This window comes from Sarcophilus harrisii, chromosome 4 (assembly GCF_902635505.1).
Source record: "Sarcophilus harrisii chromosome 4, mSarHar1.11, whole genome shotgun sequence".
Classification (NCBI taxonomy): Eukaryota; Metazoa; Chordata; class Mammalia; order Dasyuromorphia; family Dasyuridae; genus Sarcophilus; species Sarcophilus harrisii.
The window spans coordinates 197,399,289-197,421,645 of NC_045429.1; the positions used below are offsets into that span (position 1 = coordinate 197,399,289).

Consider the following 22,357-nt stretch of genomic DNA (forward strand, 5'->3'; position numbering starts at 1 on the left):
TTCATGCACAATAAGGGGAATACTTATAAGTGCTAGACCAATGTAAGGCCACACTCTGTATAGTTAAGGTGGAATGGAGTAGATTATGTGAGGTAACTAAATAAATATTAAATGCCTACTATGTGCCAAATTATGCGCTAAGCACTAAGGATATCAACACAAACAAAAATGATACTCCTATCCTAATGGAACTTACATTCTAATGGTAAAGGGGAGAGGGAGCAGCTGACAAAGTAAAGAAGTATGGAGAATGAGTGGAACCAGGAGTGATGTGATTCATGGTAAGCCTCCCTTATGAAACAGTGGTCCAAACTGAGCAGTCTGTGGAAATAGGAAGGTTAAGTTGTTGAAGAAATTTCAAATATTTATGTTCAAGTCCAATAGTATAAGAGGAGGAGTTGGGGCCAAGCACTAAACTCACTGAGTAAAAAAGAATGTATTCAGAGTCAGTGGAAAATGACCACCAACACTGGATTAGGTGATAAAATTGTATATCCAGAAGCTCAAAAAAGGAGAGGTTGCTCAATGATGCCCCCTTCCCCAAAGGTAGAGTCTTAAAGTGTCATTGTGGAGTATAAGATCAGGCAAAGAAATTAGAAAACATTTAGCCCCTTTATTGATTTGGTTATAAAGCTCTATATCCTATTCTTTTCTCTTGTTATTGTTCTCAATACTGAAGGGTCACCATGAATAAGAAGAGCAAAGATGAAAAAGGATGGAATGATGTTAGTACAAACAGAAAAAATACAACAATAGTCAACTGTCCTTAGCCAGAGGAAGTCATGCTGAGATTTTCTTCTAGTTAAAGGACATGACTTCCCTTGAAAATACAAATAATGAAAAAGTAGAAGCTTCTCAAAAAAAAAAAAAAAAAACAGCTGTAGGGATCCAGATTTTATGGGATCTTGCTTGACTAAGGAATGAGTCATCAGATCTAGCACTCAAAGCACATGAAGAGATAATAAAGAACTGCTAATGATTATGAAATCCTGAGCTAGAAACTAACCTTAAGAAGCATAAGCTGTTGTTTTGACTACTGTTTTTGATTGAAAGCAAAGGCTTTGAAAATGACAGATCTAGGAAAAACCTAGATTCAAAGATTACCTCTGATATTTATAGTCATATGACCAACAGCAAGTCACTTGAAGAATAATTCTTAGAGTACTTGCCTCACACCATTGATAAGATTAAAAAAAAAAAAACCAAAATTCTGTTTATAAATTCTAGCTATTATTATTATGTAGGACAGCACCATCATTTTATAAAGGTTGCTTGAGGAGCAACCATCAGGGCAGATTTGAACTCACAACTTCTAATTTAAATTTACTTTCTCTTTTGAGTACACCATGTTGTTAGATAAATATAGAAATAATGGACTCTTTTCCAGGAATGAAATGTACCTAATGAAGACTTGGTAAATATACTTGCTTGGAGTTGTACAAATTACCACCCCCAAAATTGCATTAAACTGAAAAGAGGATAGGGAGAAAACTATTTATGCTCTTTGTCCATCTACCAATCTAGATAATCTTACTTACAAAATATAAAGAATAATAGTTGTACATATCCAGTAATCCAAAGAAGAAGGGGAAAAAATTAAAAGAAGAGCCAGCAATAAAATCCCTAGTCTTGAATGGCTATACACAAATTAAACAAATCACTGATTTTGACCAAAAGAAGAAAACTGGACCAAATATAAATCACTAGGACTTATTATGAGACCCCTGACCAAATTATAACCATGGAAGAACACATTCACAACTGTGTTAAAAGATGAGAATAATAAAGGTTACTACACAAAAGAGCTCATAATTCTTACAGATGAGACAAAGACATATACATATAGAATAAATATTAAGTGACTAAATACAAATATATAAAAGTTGTTTGAAGAAGAACACTAGTAATTGAATGAATCCTAAGAAGTTTCATTTAAATGATAACATTTGAACTTAAATCTTAAACTTAATCTTGAACTTGAATCTTAAAGAAAAAAAAATTTGTGAAGAACAACTGTAAAGACATAAAGATGAGAGATATGGGGTATTGTGTAGGAGAAACTAAGAGAAGGACAGTTTGTCTGGTATAAAATAAGAAAGGAAGGGAAACAATATACCATGATATTGGAAAGAGAGGTAGTCGCAAAATTATAAAGGACTTTAAAAAGCTAAATAGAGGCGTTTATGTTTGATTCTAGACTTCATAGGAAACCAGTAGCATTTGGCTAGGAGAGTGATATGACCAGAATCATACTTGCAATTCCTTCCACAAAATATCTTTCATCTTGGAGTGTTATACATGTGGCTGTCCCCCATGTCTATAACTCTTACCCTTCTCAGCTCTTTCTCGTGGCTTCCCTGGCTTTCTTTAAATCTCAGCTAAAATCCTTTTCCAGCCTTCCTTAATCTTAGTGTCTTTCTTCTGAAATAATGCCTAATTATTCCTGTATATATTTTGTTTGTACATAATTTTTGTATGTCATCTACCTCTTGAGAATGTGAATTCCTTAGAAGTGGAGAAGGGATAGATTAGTAAACATAAGTAATACAAAAAACAAAAGCTTATTAATAAAAAACTTTAAAACAAAATATTTTAAATCTCATTCATCTTTTCAGATGAGATAGAGAAGTATGGGATAATTGATAGTACAATTAATTTTATTCTGAGCTTTAATAATAATTATTATTATTTTATTGTCATTAATGAGTTGATCACCATGGAAGGAACACTACAGGGAAGTGCCTGGAGAACCCATGCTTGACTTAGTGCTGTGTCATATTTTATCAGTGTCTTAAGCTAGGGTATCCTTGCAAAATTTTCAGGTGATACAAAGCCAAAGGATAGCCAATACATCAGATGGTAGAGTGAGAGCTTCAAAAGATTGACAGGCTAAGATGTGCCATATCTGACATGACAAATTTTAAAAGTTATAAGTCTTACAAGCAGATTTTAAAAATCAGAATCACTGGAATAAGAATATAAAAACTTGGTCAGATACTAGTTCTGAAAAGTTTTGACATTTTAAAAGATTGTGAATTCAATGAGTCATGTGTGGATAAGACAATCAAAAATGTATGAAGTATATAATGGCCATCTTTGAGTATTTTAGGAGCTGTCATGTGGAAAACAAATTAGATTTATTCTCTTTGGCACTATAAGGCAGAAGGCAGAAGCCAGAAGAAAGAAGTAGGAGCAATGGGTAGAAGTTGGAAAGAGGCATATTGAGGCTTGATTTAAGGAAACTTTTCCTAATAATCAGAATTATTCAAAATTGAAGCAGGTTCCTTTACGAAGTAATGGGTTCTCCCAATTGGAGGTCACAAGTGAAGATTGGATTATCATTTGTTTGGAATGTTGCGCAGGAGTTTTTGTTCAAGTATGCCTTGGACTATATAACTTTTGATATCCATTCCAACTATGTGTTCTAACTCTAATGTCTTGATTGCTTTTACTTCTGTGCTAAAGTGACCAATATTGACTTCAGATCTCTGATAAGCAAGCCCTTAGAACAATCTTCAGTGACAACATCTTAATCATATTTATTTACCAATAACTCTTGACTACTCAAGACTAGTCTTAAGTCAGAGCAAATTTAAATGTCCTACAGTCCTATCCTGATTACCTGTCTTTACCAACCATACCTGATTACAGGACAGCTTGCTACATGTAATGCACAGCTGTTAAGGTTTGTACCTACTAAGGTGGGTATTCACCAGACATTGACCACTGGGATGTTTACAAAGATACTTGACTGTTCTGAAGAATTGTGTCTTAGAGCAATGGTGCATATGACTAAATGCAAAATGAGTAACAATAAAACATTCTAAAGTTAAATAAAGAATTTGGCAGGTTTTTACTATTTTGATTATGCTGGCTCCTACCTTTCATTAAGAAAAATAATTGTTAGCAGAGCTGATTACAACTCTCTACAATTGTATAGAGCGTCAGCATAAACAAGCAAAAGAAAATAGAATTATTTTGAATCTGTGCATCCAAATTAGGCTTACATGCAGGTTAAAAAAAAGGGGGAGGAAAAAGTTCTAAAAAGTTATAAAACAATTACAGCCAAAAGGCTTTTCTTTTCAACTTATAATCTAATAATGCAAAGTAATTAAATTTTTACTATTAAAGAAGTTCCAGAGCTCCTCTCTATAAACAAAGCACTGAAGACATTATCCTGGAAAGAGTTTATAATCCTATCATGAAGTTACTATGCTTCTCCAAAAACAGAACATGTATCAAAATAACATTTCAACTTGCAAAGTAAACAGAGTCTGTCAAAGTCTCAACAATTCAGTGTATCATCACGGCTTCATAAAACAAACAGAAGTAGTATCATTTCATACTGTTTCTTGCTTCCTACTGGGAACAGAAAATTATTTTCCAGACTCCCTGTTATAATAGTGGAGAATCCCTCTGGCTGCCTGTTGATAATGCTTCTCCTTAACCATCTCAGAGAGGAAAACCTTCAAAGGACCAGGGGATTTAGCTTTAGAAGTGTATTCTGCTGCTGAGATTGTTACTGAGTTTTTTAAATGAGTGATGACCATATCAACACCAATATTGGGCATCAAAATCATTCAGTTGGGTGGCAATTTATAATATCCCTGAATCACCAATAATCATCAAATAATAGTCCTCAACAGCATAACTCTCCATCGCTTTTTACTTACAACTAAAACAATTTTTTAAAAAGACATATGCTTCAATGAGTGAATCATTAGAAAACCAAATCATTACTGCTGGTTTTAAAATAAAAATTAATTCCCATTATAAAGGTGACGTCAAAATTTCTATGTTTTAATTTTATCTCATACTGGAATTTTGCAATTTTGTATGCATTCTCAGGTTTACTTACATTTATCCGTTGCAAAAAAGATGCTTTAAAAGGTTAAATAAATTTTCAATGGGTTCTATTTCTGCCTAAAACAGAAATGTCTATTATATTTCAAAACTTCAATAGATTTGTGGTCTACTAATGGGTGTACAGCTTCACAATCAATGTTGTACCTAGAATGGAGTAAATGGAACTCTTTCTAAGAGTGCCAACATCTTGAAGACTCTAGAGGTGAATATATATTCTCTGTAAGAAGAGCTATACTCTCTATTACTCCATTAGTGAAGAAATGCTATATAAAATCTAAAAACCCACTTAGATAAATGGTAAGGGTAACAGACAGATGATTAAGTACAGGTTAGTGCATTTCTATGGTCAATTCTTGCTGGATCCTAAATGATTCATTTTTTTTTCTTTTCTTTCTATCTCCAGCATTTAGTACCTGTAATATTATAATAATAAATGCTTTTTCATTAATTCATCAATTCATTTTGGGACTAGAGTCCCATAAGGCCAATTCCAAAGAATAGATCACTTCCAGAAGAGTCCCTAGAGATTCAGACTATTCTATATTAGGTAGAGCATGTTTTGACACACAATTTCTTAGAGTTCAGGCCCACCTACCTCTATCTGAGTAATGCACTTTATCTCTCTTCATTTCCTCAAATAAAAGCTAATACATAAATCTCCAGACCCTTAACTCCTGGGCATTTGTTCACTCTTCTTTGAGTGACTCCTGTTCACACAGACTCAAAGTCCCACAGCTAACTGCAAGATAGTCAAAGTCCCCAATGTTTTCTCTCTTCCTCTAAGTCATATTATTGATCTCTGCACTTAATTAATCATTCTAATTAAAATTCTAACATTGGCCACAATCCTTTCTTTTCCACATCCAATGGCTAGTCTCCACAAGCTACACCGATTATTGACAGCTTTGACAAGGCACTCAGTTTTGATATTTGCTCTAAAGTAACTTCCTCTGATCTCCCACAGGTAGCAAGAGAACTAATCTGGTACTGGATCCAAAACTCCAGGGCAACTTAAACTGAGAATTAACATATTCCCTTTGTCCTTCAATAGTTTAGATCTCAAAACACCACTTTGAACTCTGAGAGGCTGTGTGATATAAAGAACTTTGATTTGGGATTAGAAAAACCCGAATTGAATCTGATCCTATCACATACTCATTAAATAACCAAAAAGAAGTCATTTAATTTCTCTGAGCATATATATATGTCTATGTATGTATATGTTTGTATATATGTCTATGTATATATATATATATATATATATATATATATGTCTATGTATGTTTGAATGTAGGTATATATATGTATGTGTGTATTTAGGATGATAGTACTTGCTCAAAGTGTTGCTATAAGTAATGTATTTTATAGACTTTCAAATGCTATATGTAATTAATATTGAAATTTTTCTTGTGGGTCATCTGATTCTTAAGATTAAAAAGCTCCTAGATACATTTTCTATTTATAAGGTCATCTTCATTCACTTTCAAGATTTCAGTTTAGAACATCACTTATCATTCATTCTATATGAATAAGAATGAATTAGATACTTAATCCCTCCTCACTCCAATCTAATTAAACACACAAATACTTCTAGTATAGAATTCAAAGAATACTTATTCCAGAAGACCTTCCATATTTATTTTGTATCATTTACTAAGAAGCATTTATTGAATGCCCACATAACATTCGTTAGCTGTTATTATTATTCATGGATAGCATATCACTACCAGGTTAAGGGAAAGTTAATAGTAGACTGAATGGATCATTGGTCAGACATAGTTGGCTTAGGATCAAGGTATTTGGAATTGAAAATGATCAAAGGATTTAGAAATGAAGGGAGCATTAAAAGTCACTTGATTGCTCTGGGTCTTTGTTTCCTTATTGGCAAAATAGCAATTAATAATACTTGCCATATCTACTTCACAGGGTTATTGTGAGAAAGGCTCTTCATAAAACTTAAAATAGTATAGAATCTCAAACTATTATTATTAAAACAATCACTATCACCATTACCAGATTCAATTATAATTTGTAAGTCAGCTTTTTGAAACTCAGAAAGTACTTTCTCAAAGAACTTTTGTTCTTTATATTATGGGTTCTCAGGGTCAGTCCCCAAATATCTCTTTCATCATCAATGGTATTACTAGAGTGTAGTACAATACTGATGCACCTAACTACTACTTCTAAAAATATTTCTGTGGAAAAATGATCAAGAACTCTGCAAGTGCTGCCATGAATTCATCTTGTGCTTCCTGAAACTGGAAAACAACAATAACAACAACAACAAACTTATCACTAAGGCACTGGGGATAACTGTTACAGACTTTAGAAAGTAAAAGGGAAATTCTATGAAATCTCTAGAATAAATTTTGATACAAACCTCCTCCTCCCAACAAAATAAGCTAGATCAATAAAATTCATTTTAGAAAGAAATAATCTAGCCCAATCTTCTCATTTTATAAATGGAGAAGCTAAGGCCATAAGGTCTAGTTGTACAAGTTTAAGTTAGTGATAAAGCTAGAAAAAGACACCAAGCATCCAGAAATCTAGAAAGTATTCTTTCTACTATATATCTTCATTTCACTGTTTCAAAATATTTGACAAAATATTGGACCAATTCTACAGAATAACAATAATTATTCTTTTCAGAAATAGAATGGACTAGATGGCCACTTGGCCATCTGACTCTAAAATGCTGTGATTCTTTTGTTGTTGTTGTTGAGTTTCAGTTACGTTCAGCTATTTGTGATCTCATTAGGGGTTTTCTTAAACAGATACCAGCATGGTTTGCCTTCCCTTCTCAAATCATCTTACTGATGAGGAAGTGAAGCAAACAGCATTAAGTGACTTTAATTTACATTTATTATTTTTTAACTTGCTTTGTGGTCACAAAGCTTAGTTAGTTTGACTTTGGTGATGAGACAAAAATCATTAATTAAATCCTTCTAGGAACCTATTTTTTTTTCTGTTCCAGGGCCACAAATTGCATTATAATAACCATCTCATAAATACATGTTGTTGGTCATAACCCAGCTTCTATAACTCCATATGGGTTCTCATAATGGAATGTGGGGATTGTGAAATTACATTTATTATCAGAAAATATTTGATTTGTATATTTATTTTTATAATCCAGGTCACATAAAAATTTCTTGGCTGAAGAGGGGTTGTTTAAATTCTTACAATTTAAGAAATTTTGGGTTACAGAAATATCAAGGGAAAGAATATGCACAAATTAATATAGATTCTTCATTATACCTAGGGGAAAAAATTTGAAAAGCCTCTCCTACTGATGGATCAAATACTTGCAAGACTTTTACTCATTTGATTTTGTGCTGATTCCTCTCAATCATCTTCCTAAAAGTTATATGGCAAGTGTTTATATAAAATTAATATTGATTTGAGAATTTTATGACATAATGACATCACTAGAGACATTTCATGTATAGTGTCACAAAACAAACACAGAAGTCATTGTGGTATACAGAGATACCATACATGGTGTTATCATAATGTCTTTTAAAAAAGGTTATAGGATTTACTGTTTTGAGTAGCCTTCAAGATCACAGAATAAAATAATAGCAGAGCTTTCTTTAGTGAACTTCACTCCCAAGCAGAGAAATTATCTAATCTCAACTCTTCATTTTATAGATTAGGAAATTGGGCCTAAAACAGTTTGATGACTAAGATAACAAAGATGGTAGCAAAACTATTTTGTTTAATTCCAGTGTTCTTTCCACCAAACCTTAAGTCTTTTCATTGATATTATAATGGAATTCCATTATAACACCAAAAACTAGGTTATAACATTATTTGGTCAATTACCTATTGAGAACATTGTTCCTATGAAACTATATGCTACTGACACTCTTTCCCCAGACCCAATGTTGTTTTGCCTAATGTGTTTCATGGAACCAGTTTAAGACATGAAATGGGATATGCCTGTATAATGGGAATAACACAAAAGACTTTTCAGGATACCTTATCATTTAGGCTTCTGATTCTATTAAGAATGGAGAGGCAATAGTGACCAGTCCCCTAGGGAAAGGTATAGATTTTACAGATGAACAAGTTAGCATTAAGTATCAAATTAACAAGAATAATCTTAAATCTTGGTTAATTCTGATAAAAGTTGGCTGCACAATTTGTTCCTTTGGATCAAATCTGAAGCTAATATTTAATGCTCCTGAGAGTAGGTGGCAGAATGTGACTATTGTTGTGACTGGATGATTCTTCTCATATTCCCAAGAGCAAAGCTACACTTGGTATAGTGTTAGACCTCCCCAGCTCACACCACCAACGAATACAAGGCAAAGGGAGAAAACTAGAGCTAAGCAACATGATTTGCTATCAGTTTTGGCTAATGGAAAAGATCAGATTAATAAGGAAAACTATAGATTCAAGTCCTGAGAGTTCTATGCCCTTTAATTCCTCTGGCGTAAAAGAGGTTTGTTATGAAATAGGACTCGATACTGATGCCACGTGCAGTGGGCATGCTGCCAACAGCACTTTCCATTCTTAAGACATCTGAGGGAGGAGTGTCCAAGTCAGGTCTATTACACATACAACATAATACAAGCCACACGTGCATTTGTAGTAGCAGTAACAAGGAACTGTGTTTATTCAAAAGAATTAAAATCAAGACATTACATTGTTGGAAAAAAAAATACTGAATTGAGATTTTTAAAAGGTTAGATCTATTAAAAACTTAAACAAGGGAAAATTTTTCTATACTAAATTATACATTTTGGCTTATCTCAAACTAGTCTGAAGTGATCATTATAAACACCCCCCTGCCAAAAAAAAAAAATCTGATGTGAAAATTATTTTTGCCTATTTGTTAATTATAGGAAGCCTTGTCAGTGTTTTTAAAAATATCGGATCTTCTCATTTCACCAGCCTCTCCCCTCTCTAGTCTATCATCTAAACAACTATTAAACTTGTATTTCTTCAACATAAAAAGGGTTAATTTAGCAACTGACCTTGAATCAATAATAAGAAACACATATGTTTTCAATTTCTAAAGTATTTATTGTATATCCAAATCTTTTGCTATGCAAATAGAAGTAGAGCTAGTTATTGGCAGTATTAAATAGATGACTTACATTCAGCTCATTCAGTTATTATCTAGACTATGCTTTCTGGATTACCGTATTTTTAAAGTACAAAGAAAAGATTGTGCAAAACAAAAAACAATAAACAGCAACAATAATAACAAAAAACAACCATTTTGCCTTCAACACTTTTAAGAATCTTAAAGAGTTAAAAGTGCTTTGCTGAAATACCCAAGGAAATGCCTCTAGTGATCAATAAGTTTGATCTCATGTTCCAGGATTAGATACCACTGAGGAAGAGGAATGACAGTACAAATGAGAACAAAATGATCCTCTGCTCATTATCCCCTCCCCTTCAATTGTTTTTGATTGTTGTTGTTCATGCCTAAGTTTCTCCTTTGCAAGAAAGCATAAATTTTCAAGTTGTTCACCAAGTAAAGACGAAAAAATGTATGAAGTAAAATATTGTTGTGGAGGGGAAAATCACTATCTCATATTCTGGCACCAACTTCTCTCAGTAAATACTGAAAAATTAAGGATGAAAAAGCTAAAGACAATATCCAAATAACCAGCCTTGACCATTTAACTGCTTTCTAGATTGAGAAGCAAGAATACTCTCCTTGGTTTGACATAACTTTCCTGTAGGGCAGTCTTTTAAGTCTTGTCTTACAGACTGAACACTTAAAATCTGTGAAACGAATAATCTTTGAAATAGAAAGCCATAGCTATAGAATTGAGAATGGAAGTAAAAAATAAACTGAATTAAAAGTCAAAAGAACAAATAAATATTAACTATAAACTGAAGGAAATAAGAATAATAGTACCCAGATAGAGTTGAGATGCTCTCCCCACATTCAAGCTATTTTTATTGGAAACCATTATAGCTAAATTATGTAGTATTCAAAGACTACTAGTCTTTTATATTTTGGAAGCAAAGCAGTGTTATGGAAAGAGATTCGAATTGGTATCAGAAAATCAGTGTCTGAGATCAAACTATGTCCCTTCTTAGCAGTACCCTTTTTTTTGAACCTCATCTGAAAATTAGGGACAATAATTCTTCAACTACTGGCCTGAAAAGGTTGAGATAATCAAATGAAATATAGAAATAGAATCATGGGCTTTATTTAAGAATAGAAAGGACCTCAGAGTCATTGAAGTCAATTTTCTCCTTTTACAGAAAAGGAGCAGAATGGTTGTGGCTTGTCTGTGGTCACATAGCTAATAAGATTCCAAAGTGAGATTCGAACCCAACCCTTTCTGACTTCAAGTCTAATACTACATTTATAAGTACTATATTTGTAATCATTAAATGCCATGTAAATGTGAGCTATCATAATTATATCATGCCCATTCTTTGAAAATAGATATTCTATTTTCTATGTGACCCTGAGCAAATCAGTTTAACCTCAACTGCCTCAGCCAAAAAAATATACATATATATATATATATATATATATTCTTCCAGATGTTCTATTTAATTGCTCATCCCATTGGTAGACATTTAGATGAAGAATGTAGTTTATTCTTCAATGGGAGATAAAACCAAAGGACTGAACATGTTCATATATTTGCACAATTGAGGAACATGTTCAAAGTGAGTAAACATTATTTTAGATTACTTCTGCTTGGGGTGAAAAAATTTCAAAATAATAAAAAAAATCCATAATGCTCAATACTATCCCTTACTTCTCAATCTCTTACACAAGATCTTGCCCTGACAAGCCTCATCCTTGAATTATCCCATACATCAACTTCCTTCTCTCCTACTCACATGCAGAATATCATAAAATTCATGCTGATCTCATTATCTCACATTCTGACATTGACTATCACGCTCTTCTCCTTGATATTCTTTTCTAAGTTTCCAGGCCACTATACCCTCTGGTTCTCCTCCTACCTATCATTTCATCGATCTCAGTTTCCTTTGCTGGATCTTGTCCAGGTAACAACCACTAATGATGGGTATTTCCCAAGAGTTTGTCCTAGATCCTTCTTTCTTTCTTTTTTTATACTATTTTGCTTGCTGATTTTATCAATATCCAGTGATCATTTCTATGTTGAAGAATCTCCAAACTGCTCACCCCAATTCCCCTTGTAACCCCCAGGTTCTCATCTCCAATGGATGAAATATATTTGATGTCAAGTGGACATTTTAAGCTCAAAATGTTCAAACATATACATTTTCTTTCTCCATTAAGTCCTCCCTTATTTCAAACTTTCCTATTTTTGTAGAAAATTGCCTTGTTTTCCTCTCAATCATCTAGACTTGAAACTTCAATGTCATCCTCAACTTTTCCCTTTCTTTCTGCTTCCATGTTGAATCTCTTGGTAAATAGTATCAATTTTATCTTCACAATATTTCTCATCTATATGGTCTCTTTCTCTCCTCTGACAGTGAAACCATCCTGGTGCATAACCTCATCACTTCACAATTGTAGTATGGCAAGAGCCTGCTGGTTGGTCTCCTGCCTCAAATTTCTACCCACTCCAATCTATCCTTCACTCAGTTGTCAAAGTCATCTTCCTAAACTGAAGTTCTATGTCACCTCCTCTTCAGTGAATTCCATTGACTCCCTATCAACTCTAGCATCAAATAGAAAATCCCATTACTATTCAAAGCCCTTATTAATCTGAACCCTTTCTAACCTTTCTAGTCTTCTTTGTACTTTAATTACTCCCACATATACCGAAATTTAGTAGCCCTGGTCTGCTGCATATTCCTTGCATAAAACAATCTGTGTTCCAACTAACTCTAGGCATTGTCGTCTCCCATACTCCTGGAATTTTCCCCTTCCTGACTTCACTGGTTTACAAGAACTTCAAGAAAATTATGAGACACAGTGGACAGAGTGCTGGATTTTTGTGAAGTAAGTTCTAGTCCCACCTTTGCCATTTATTAGCTATATGAGTTTGGGTATGTCATATGCTTTCTTAAGTCAATTTCTTCCATTCTAAATTCAATAACAATTCAATTCATTAAACACTTAACTAAGAGTCATATGTTAGGAATGATACTACACACTGGGAATTCAAAACTATATACATCTCTAATGTTCTCTGATCTCTGGGGTTGAAAATTCAACTAAGTTAAGAATTAAGAGTAAGAAAAGATAAGTAAAACAACATTTCTTTGACTGAAAATTCATGACAATTCATAAATAAGTCAATCTGGCAAATGTAGAGGGAGCAAGGGACAAAAATGAAGTTCTGCCTGGTTTCTGAGTTTAATTAGGTGCTTAAACATACTTGGAATAATATGGAAATGAAGACTACAGTATAAGTTGGTGAGAAAGGCTTTTTTGGGGGTTGGTACAGGAACAAAAATGCTTCCTAGATGGCAAACTGATGGTGGAAGACAAGTGGTATTGTAAAATAAGTGTTGGAAGGATCAAAAAACAGGTTTTGATTAGAAGTAATGGGAACCTCAGAAGACCACATTCTAGCAATGGTTCTAGTTCTCAGGATTGCAATCTAATATAGGAGAGGAGTGAGGGAAAAAAACCTTGAGGGAAAGACTTCTTCATTTATCCAGAGCAAAATGTATGTGAATGGGACTGGAAGCAGGGGAGTTGTGATATCAGTCCAGAACTAAGATATATTGACTTTAGTATGAGCAAATAGTATATTTAAAAGCATAGAGTTATACCAGGTCCTGTAATAGCAGACCGCCTTCTCTAAGAATTAATATTTCTAATATTGAGATTTTTAAAAATACATTAAAAGACTTCTTTTAAAAAGATGGGAAAGGCAGGCATGTACAAGATCTGCAACCATATCAAGAGATCAACAAGACAGTAGAAAGACCAAATCTTGTCCTATAGATGAGACAGAAAGAATTAAGATGCAGAAGTGAAAAAGTTCAAGAATTTAAAAAAAAAAACAAAAACAAACTAAGGAGTGACAGGAATAAGTATATCTTGGGAAAAGGAAGACAGGGAGAATTCTGAACTACAACTTATATTACATAGGAAAAGATAAAACTAAAAATTGCATTTAAAAAAATAATTAAAGCAAAGTCAGGGAACTTTGGATAGGGCAGGAGAAAAGGAACAATGAAATGAGAGTATTTGGGAGACTAGAATTAAGTTAATGTAAGCAAAGCTAAACATAAAAACAAAGTTCTAATTTAAAAGGGGAAAGAGAAGAGAAAATCAAAAAAATTCATTATATATTTAAAACCTTAAATATAAATTGGTTAAATTGCCTAATAAAATGAAAGAAAATTATAGAATGGATAAGAAAAAAAATAATTAATTTCTTATATACAAGAAACTCATTTTAAAAATAAAGATAGAATAAAAATAAGAGGTTAAATTAAAATATATTATGCTTTAGATGAGAGCAGGAGTTTTAATTGTAATTTTAAATGGGACAATAAAAAAATTTACAATGTTAAAAGAGATAAATAAAATAACTATATAAGGAATGAAACATCTTTATTAAATATATATATATTAAATGGCATAGTGTCTAAATTCATAAAAGAAAAGCTAATCAAATTATAAAAATGCAACAAAATAACTAGAAGAGTTATTTAGATTATTTAGATTCTCTAAATTGTATAAGCATAATGGAAAGATAAAAAAAAATGGAAAACATGATCAGACTAAATAAGATTTAAGTCATCTTGGGAATGAGAAGAGTGACAGGGATACACACACAGGCACATACCACTTAATGTTAATAGTACCTTTATGAAAATCATTCGTGTGCTAGTATACAAAGAAATCATTAAAAAATAAAAAAGTATAAGTATTATACATCTTTTATAGGCCATAACACACTAAAAACAGTAATAGAATTAAAGTAAAGGGGGCATATCTAAATGAAATTTATATAACATCAACATTAGCAAGTGGGTAAAAGAACAAATCATAAAAATAAGTAACTTTGTTAAATAGAATGATAACGATGAGAAAACATACCAAAATTTTGGGGGTACAGCTAAATCAGTCCTCAGAGGAAAAATTATATCTCTGAAAACATATAGAAAGAAAATAGAAAAAAGAGGAGTTGAACATGAGATTAAAAAAAAAAAAAAAAAACCTAGACAATCAACAAAATAGTATCCCCAAAAAAGTCAAATGTAAGAAGAAATTAAAATAACTGATAAACAAAAGTAAAATTTGTTTTTAAAAAACTAACTAAATTGAAAAACCAATTGAGAATGATTAAAAAAAAAAACAAAAATTGCCAAAATCACATATCAACATCCACAACAAAAAGAAAGATTTCAGAAACTACTATACACAATTATATGCCATCAAAACAGATAATTTAATAGGAAAGGGTAATTATTTAAAAAATGTAACATACCCAAATGTAAGAGAGAGAAAAAGAGAAAGAAAGAGAGGAAGGGAGAGAGAGAGAGTGAATAACACAATTGCAGAGAAATTAAGCAAACCATAAATGAACTACCAAAGGGAGGTGGGAGAGAAGAACCTAATTGAGGCACATTTTCAATTTAATTCTATCAAACATATATAAGAACAATTAATACATATGTTACAAAATTATTATCAATAATTAAGAAACATGGCGCTTTAGCAGATACTTTTTGTGAGTCACAGATAATCCTAATAACAAAATCAGGGAAGAGGGGAAAAAAAGAAATTCAAAACTAAAAGAATTCCCTTAAGAAACATGGATATTAACATTTTAAGCAAAACTTAAATAGGAATAATTTTTAAATTTTTCATCATGATCAAGTAAGAAAATATTAATTAAAAATATTAATTATTAAAAATAATTTATAATAGGAATAGCAAAAGGATAATTATGTAGTTCAAAATATAGAAAAACATATGAAAAAAATACAGAAAAAAACCCTAAAAAACATAAGCATTAAAGTATCCTTTAAAAATACAACCAAAAGCAGGTATCTAAAATTGAGTTAGTATTATGTTAATGAAAAAGATGAAATTAGGAAATCATGACAAAAGTAGGTATTAAGTGAGCATATCATTTCCAAATCTCAAATCACCATGTAAACAGTGAATATAAAAACTATTTGATAAAGACTAAAATATGAAAAAGTAAATTGGTGGAACAGATTAGGTAAGCAAAATCCAGATGCAACTGAACACAAATATCTAAGTGAAGTACTCCCATTAGATAGAATTTTCCAGGAAAATTTGCAATCTATTTAGAAGAAAATAGGTTGAAACCACCCCTTATCCTACATATTTTTTAAAAGCTCCAAATTTATATAAGACCTATATTAGAAGAAAACTAAAAGGTATTTTTCACAACTATGATTAAGGGGACAATTATATTCAGTGTGAGAATTCTTAACCAAGCAAGGGATAGAGGTGATAATATAAAGTAAAATAGCAACAATAAAAATAGATAGATCAAGGAAATAATAATAAATGGTAAAAATAAATTATAAAATGCAATTCTGATTACATGACATTAAAAAGCTATCATAGGCCTACAATCTGGAGTCATAGGTCCTAGATGAAATTCTAGCCTCTACTAGATATCTACTATCTATTGAATAGACTGACTTCATTTTCCTCATCTATAAAATTATATAGTAGGACTAAAAGACCTCTAATGATTGCTCCAGCTCTGTATTTATATTTCTGTTGTCTGTGAGCCTAAGCTTTTTCAGAAGAAAATCTATTCAGCTGAAATAAGAAGAGATACTGTGGGGGAAGGAAGGAAAGAAGAGGAAACTTTCTATTAGAAATATCAGATGATAATATAATATTCAAAATTTATAGGAAATTGGAAAAAATATGGGACCAAGAGCTAAGAACCTAAAATGATGGGAATGTGAACAGTTTTTAAAAAGATTATAAAACATGCTCCAAATCATTAATAAGAGTCACCTACCAAATTGATTATTGATTAAGAATGGAAATAGTGGTAGAGGGACCTTAGAAATATAAGTACATTAATAAATACTGGTGTAGCTGTCAACTGGCCCAATCCTTAGATAACAATCTGTAATTAGTAAGCAATGTCAATAAAACAAACAAAAATTATATTTTTTTGATTTGGAAATTCTACTACTCCATATCTAAGCTAAAGAGATCAAAGTTGGGGGGAAAGGTTTCATAAACATAAAATATTTGTGACAGTATATTTTATAGCAGCATAAAAACTGGAACTGAAGTGGGTATTCACTGATTGAGAAATGGCTGAAGAAATTGAAGGATATGAATATAATGGGATACTATAGCACTGAAAGAAATAGCAAATTTGAAAAATTCAGAAAAGCATCAGAAGACTTTATATTGACGCAGAAGACATTAAGCAGAACTAAAAGAATACACTTAAGAACTACCAGAATATAAATGAAAACAACCCAAGAAACCCCAGAAAATGAAGACAGCTAAATTCAATGACAATAATCAATTTGGTACTAGAGATGATTAAACATGATTTTCTGCTCTCCATAATAAAGTGAAAGCTGGGGAAGGCTTCTACCCTTATCCCTGATAAACCACATAGTTTATTTTACTGACAGAAACCAAGCTTTCTACAGATCAGTGGTGTCAAACTCAAATAAGAACTATACCACTAAATCATACATAGGGATTTCTATGTGGGAATATTGACTTAGAAAAGTACATATTAACATTATCTATGCTTTACTGTATTTTTATTTATTTTTAGTAACATTTCCCAATTACATTTTAATCGGCAGCATGGGGAGTGCTGTGAGGTTTTTGTGTGTGTTCCTAAATGACACTACCTTTGACTACTCTCCCAAGCACTGGCTGCTCTTTCTCTCCTATGATTTTCCCTATTCTCTATTTCTCCCTTGAAACCATAGTCTTAGATGGGGAATTGGAAAAACTCCCTACTGTTACTTCTAGACTTTTCCTTCAAGTGTCATTGCTCAGACACTTTTATTGCTTTGAAATTTTGAGAAGGATTTTCTTGGAAAATGTATTAGAGTGACTTGCTATTTCTTTGTTTGGATCATTTTTACGGATGAGAAAACTGAGACAAATAGGATTAAGTGACTTGTCCAGGACCACATAGCTACTAAGTATCCGAGGTCACATTTGAACTCAAGTCTTCCTGACTCCAGCCTATGACTCTATCCACTGAGTCACCCAACTGCCAATTTTGATATTAAACTTCAAGCCTGCTTTTAAACTGTCTTCTTTTATTGACCAGGGGTTTTTCCTTGGCAAGGGCTCTGGAATAGTTTGCCATTTCTTTCTCCAGTGGACTGTGGCAAATAGAGGTAAAGTGACTTAACAAGGATTACAAAGTTAATAAATGTCTAAAGTTAAATTTGAACTCATATTTTTCTGACTCCAGGCCTAGTATTTTATTCACTAAGTCTCTATTTCCTCTAGGATCAAATATCAACTCTGCTGGCATTTGATATTTGCTTACGCAGGATCTACCATCTTTTACTTCTGTGGTTGCTTGTAAAATTCAGATTAACATCTTCTACATTAAAGATGTCAAACTCCAAACCTGTGCTCCCAGAATGAGGACCAAACCAGACTGAAATGTAATTGAGAAATAGAAAAGAAGAATAAGGAGAAAGAGATGGAAGAGGAAGAAAGAGGAGATGGTGGAAGAGGAGGAGGAGGAGGAAGAAGAGAAGGAGACAACCAACAACAAAAACAATTGATAATGTTGATTTATACTTTTCTAAGTCAATAAGTGGCCCATCAGAATCCATTTCTATGAGTTTGATAACATGTTCTGCCTGACTTCCTCTTGTGGTCTCCCTCTTCAAATTACCTTATGTTTATTTTACATTTATTTTGTGTTCTCTATAGAGTAGGATGGCATAATGGATGGAGAGGCAGCCTTGGAGACAAGTAGTCTTGAGTTCAAGTCAAGGCTATTTGATCCAGGATTTCTTCGTGTCTCAGGCAGTTCTCTAAGACTAAGTAGAAAAAAGGTGCAAGACAATTGTTTAAGAAAAAAGTTTTTCACTGAACCACTTAAAGCACATATTTAGTCTCATACTTATGTTTTAAATAAACTGATATTTCTATTGTAACCTCTCTTGATCCAGTGTAAGTTCCTTGAGGGCAAGAAATATTTTATTTTTATTTTTATACCTCTGGCACCTAACAGAGTACCTGACATATAGCACATACTATTTTTCTTTTGTTGAATAGATGATTCAAAGATGAGGGTGGGCAGAGATGGAAAGAGAATACTGGAAAAAGACTGCTGAATAAAGTCACCAATAAAATCTTTAAAATACAATTAAATATCTCAATTAAAAAAAGATAGCTACAAAAATGTGATTTTTTAAAAGTCTGTATGTGATTATGTAACATAAATCTAAATGTCTTCAATATCTATTTGATGTTGGTTTCCAAAGGAGAAAAAGAAAATTTCCTACCATATTAAATTCTAAACCTTTTTTGCTGATGCCTTCCCATTCAAAAATTTATTTTTCACTTACTCATATATTTACATATGATTTGTAACAGTACATTAGTCCTTTCCTTCAAGAAACAATGTCATTTTTGTGCCTGGAATATAATAGGCATTTAATAAATGTTTCTTGATTAACTAATTAACTGAACTAAGCAGTGCATCATTCAAAATTAAGAATATATTGTAAAGTATCTCTTTCTTGGGATCAATCTTGGTCAGGATAAAAGCATTTAAATTTTTTCTGTTATTTCCATCTATATGATTCTATATAGTCATCATGTATTATTTTATTCTGCTTTCTTCACCCTACAATGGTTCATAAAAGTGCTTCCACACTTCTCTGAAATTTTCCTATTTACTTACTTTTCATATTATTTCACATTTAATATTTTATATTTAGGATACAATAATCCATTACATTAGTATGTCATGATATTTTAAATTATTTTCTAATCAATTAACATGTACTTTAGTTCCAGTTTCTCACTACCGCCAAAAAAAAAAAAATCTTTCATGAATATTCTGATGCAGACAAGGGGAAAAAGAAAAGGAATAAAAATAGTACAAATTGCTTTCCAAAATGGTTGAAGCAATTTACAGTTCTACCAACATATTAGTCTGCCTGTCTTTCTACAGGTTTATATGTGTATAATATACATAATATACATACAGTATATTACTGTCTCTTTGCTACAATTTGTGTTTATAAGCACACACACACACACACACACACACACACCACCTGTCTTTCTATACTTCCTCCAACATTGACTATTTCCACCCTTTGTCATCTTTTCCAATTTTCTGTGTATAAAATAAAACCTCAGAGTTGTTTTTAATGTGTGTTTCTCTTACTGTTGGTCAGTTAGGGCAATCTTTCATGTGGTTTGTAATAATTTTAATTTTTTCTTTTTCAGAACTATTTATTCATATTCATTGATTACTTACCCACTGATGAACATCTTTTTGTCCAATATAGGCACATGTTGTTTGTCCTTTGTTCCAAAGAGGGCCAATGCTTGACTCTGGTGAATTGTATTTAAGTGAGGCAGAATTGCATAAAGTCATCCACTTCACTTTTTTTTCCAGAGTCATCAATGTTCAGTGGCAAGACAAATAAGTGAGGACTGGCAATGTCCCATGAAGCAGTGGACAAACTTGGCATCTTCAATATCTGACCAAGCTCTAAGTGCTTCACAGTACCTGATTCAGTTGTCTTCATGGTCACTGGAACAAATCTTCTCATCTACTCTTTCAGCCAAGAAAAGTCTTCATATACTTTGGAAAGACATCCCCCTAATTTGCTGGTCTATCAACTATCCTCAACCTGGTTTAGCCCATCTGCTGAGATTGTTTTATCAAAGTGTGGCCGCTGCACTTGCTAGAGCTTCTGGGAACTAGAGGTGAGAATTGAGTTTTGAAAGTGATTACAAATGGTGGATGGATGAGCATCCCTTAAAACAGCTCAGCAAGTTCTTTCTTATTTACTAATATAGATATATAGAATATTAAGACATCAGAGATGTTTGATTCAAAGATTTTCTCAAGTGACAATTTTCTCTATTATCTCAGTTGCGTTAAATTTCTTAATCTAATTTTTTAAAAATTTCATCTAATAAAAATTAGATTCTTGTGATATATCCTCTATCACTTGTTTGGTTAAGAACTCTTCCATGTCTATATCTGTTATATGTCTTATTTTTTCCTGATTCTAACTAAATCTCACTTCTGACAGATACTTCATGAAATAGAAACTGTGCTGGAGACTGATTTTTTTGTCCTACAGAGTTTCTTTTGATTTTGTTAATCATTGTTAAGTCATCATAGGCATGAATTACCTCATCAATAAAAAGGAGAAAGTAATACTAACACTATCAACCTAATAGGATTATTTTGAGGGAAATGCTTGGTAAAGAACTACAGAAAAATGAGCTATGATGATGATAATTAGCATTCCTAGCTCCATTATATGTAAGAGATATTGATGATAGCAGCACACCACTTTATTTCTACCACCACCACCACCACCACCAATCCAATGCTATTCACATATGCCATGCATCATATTGACCCCAGGCCATAAGAGATCTGAATATTAAGTATCTGATGTTAAGAAGATAAGAGTAAATTGTTATTTTTCAAAAATAAACAACTGTTTCAAATCTACTTAACCAGAGAGATTAGATGACCTGTCTATGGTCAATTAGTGGTCAGACATGGTAGTTGAACCCAGTTTTTCCTAACTGTAAATCCAGCACTCTCTACTATACTACACTGTGTATCTGAAAGTAGTACATAACTATAATTTAAATAATTCTATAAACAAAGTATTTTAAGAGTATAAAGTGTTTAGTAACAATTTCCAATTATTTTATTAATGGATTCTGAAGAATATGATATATATACTTAAGAAAATTCTTCACCTATAAAATGGTAAGCACTATTATCTGAGATTCATAAAAAATCATAAAATGATTATAAAATATAGTTTTAAGTGACAATTATGAGAATACCTATATTACATTATTTTGCCACATTTTTGATGACCATTGTAAAAACTACTTTTAATGCCATATAGCATTTTTACATTAAATTTACATTTTGAATCTCAAAAGGTAACTCAGTGCTACTCCACTTTCTCAACTCTTACTTATTCCCAGATGTAGTTATTAGAAAGCTTTTTCAGATTTGAGTTACCATTCCAAAACTATAAACTGCACTCACAAAATATTAACTTATCTAATTTATTAGAAAGACTTAAAGCCAACTGGTAGGAATTCCCAGACTTTCCCTTTATCCTGTATCTGATCCTGGGTTAGAGAGGTGTTTCCCCTGCTCCTCCCTAAAAATAATCTCGGTACCTATGCTCCTGGGTTATCCTTTCCCATTTTTCCAGAACTTGATCCAGTCATAATTGCCCTAGTACCTTTTATTTCTCTTTACTAGCTTCCTTGTTCAGGTATACACCATCCAAAATAAATGTCTTGTTACTTAAAAGAGAAGTCTCCATTCACTTTCTCTACTTCCTCTCTATTCAGTGTTTAATTAGCTTCTTGCAATCTGGT

General features: G+C 32.3%; 1 protein-coding gene across 1 annotated transcript in view; it reads right to left on the reverse strand.

The window, feature by feature from the left end:
• The window catches only part of LIN28B (lin-28 homolog B), a 125,701-nt gene that overhangs the window by 16,592 nt on the left and 86,752 nt on the right, over positions 1–22,357 (reverse strand). The window contains exon 5 of the mRNA XM_031964477.1: positions 14,846–14,896. Coding sequence (XP_031820337.1) covers positions 14,846–14,896 — 51 coding nt within the window. The remainder of the gene's footprint in view (positions 1–14,845; positions 14,897–22,357) is intronic.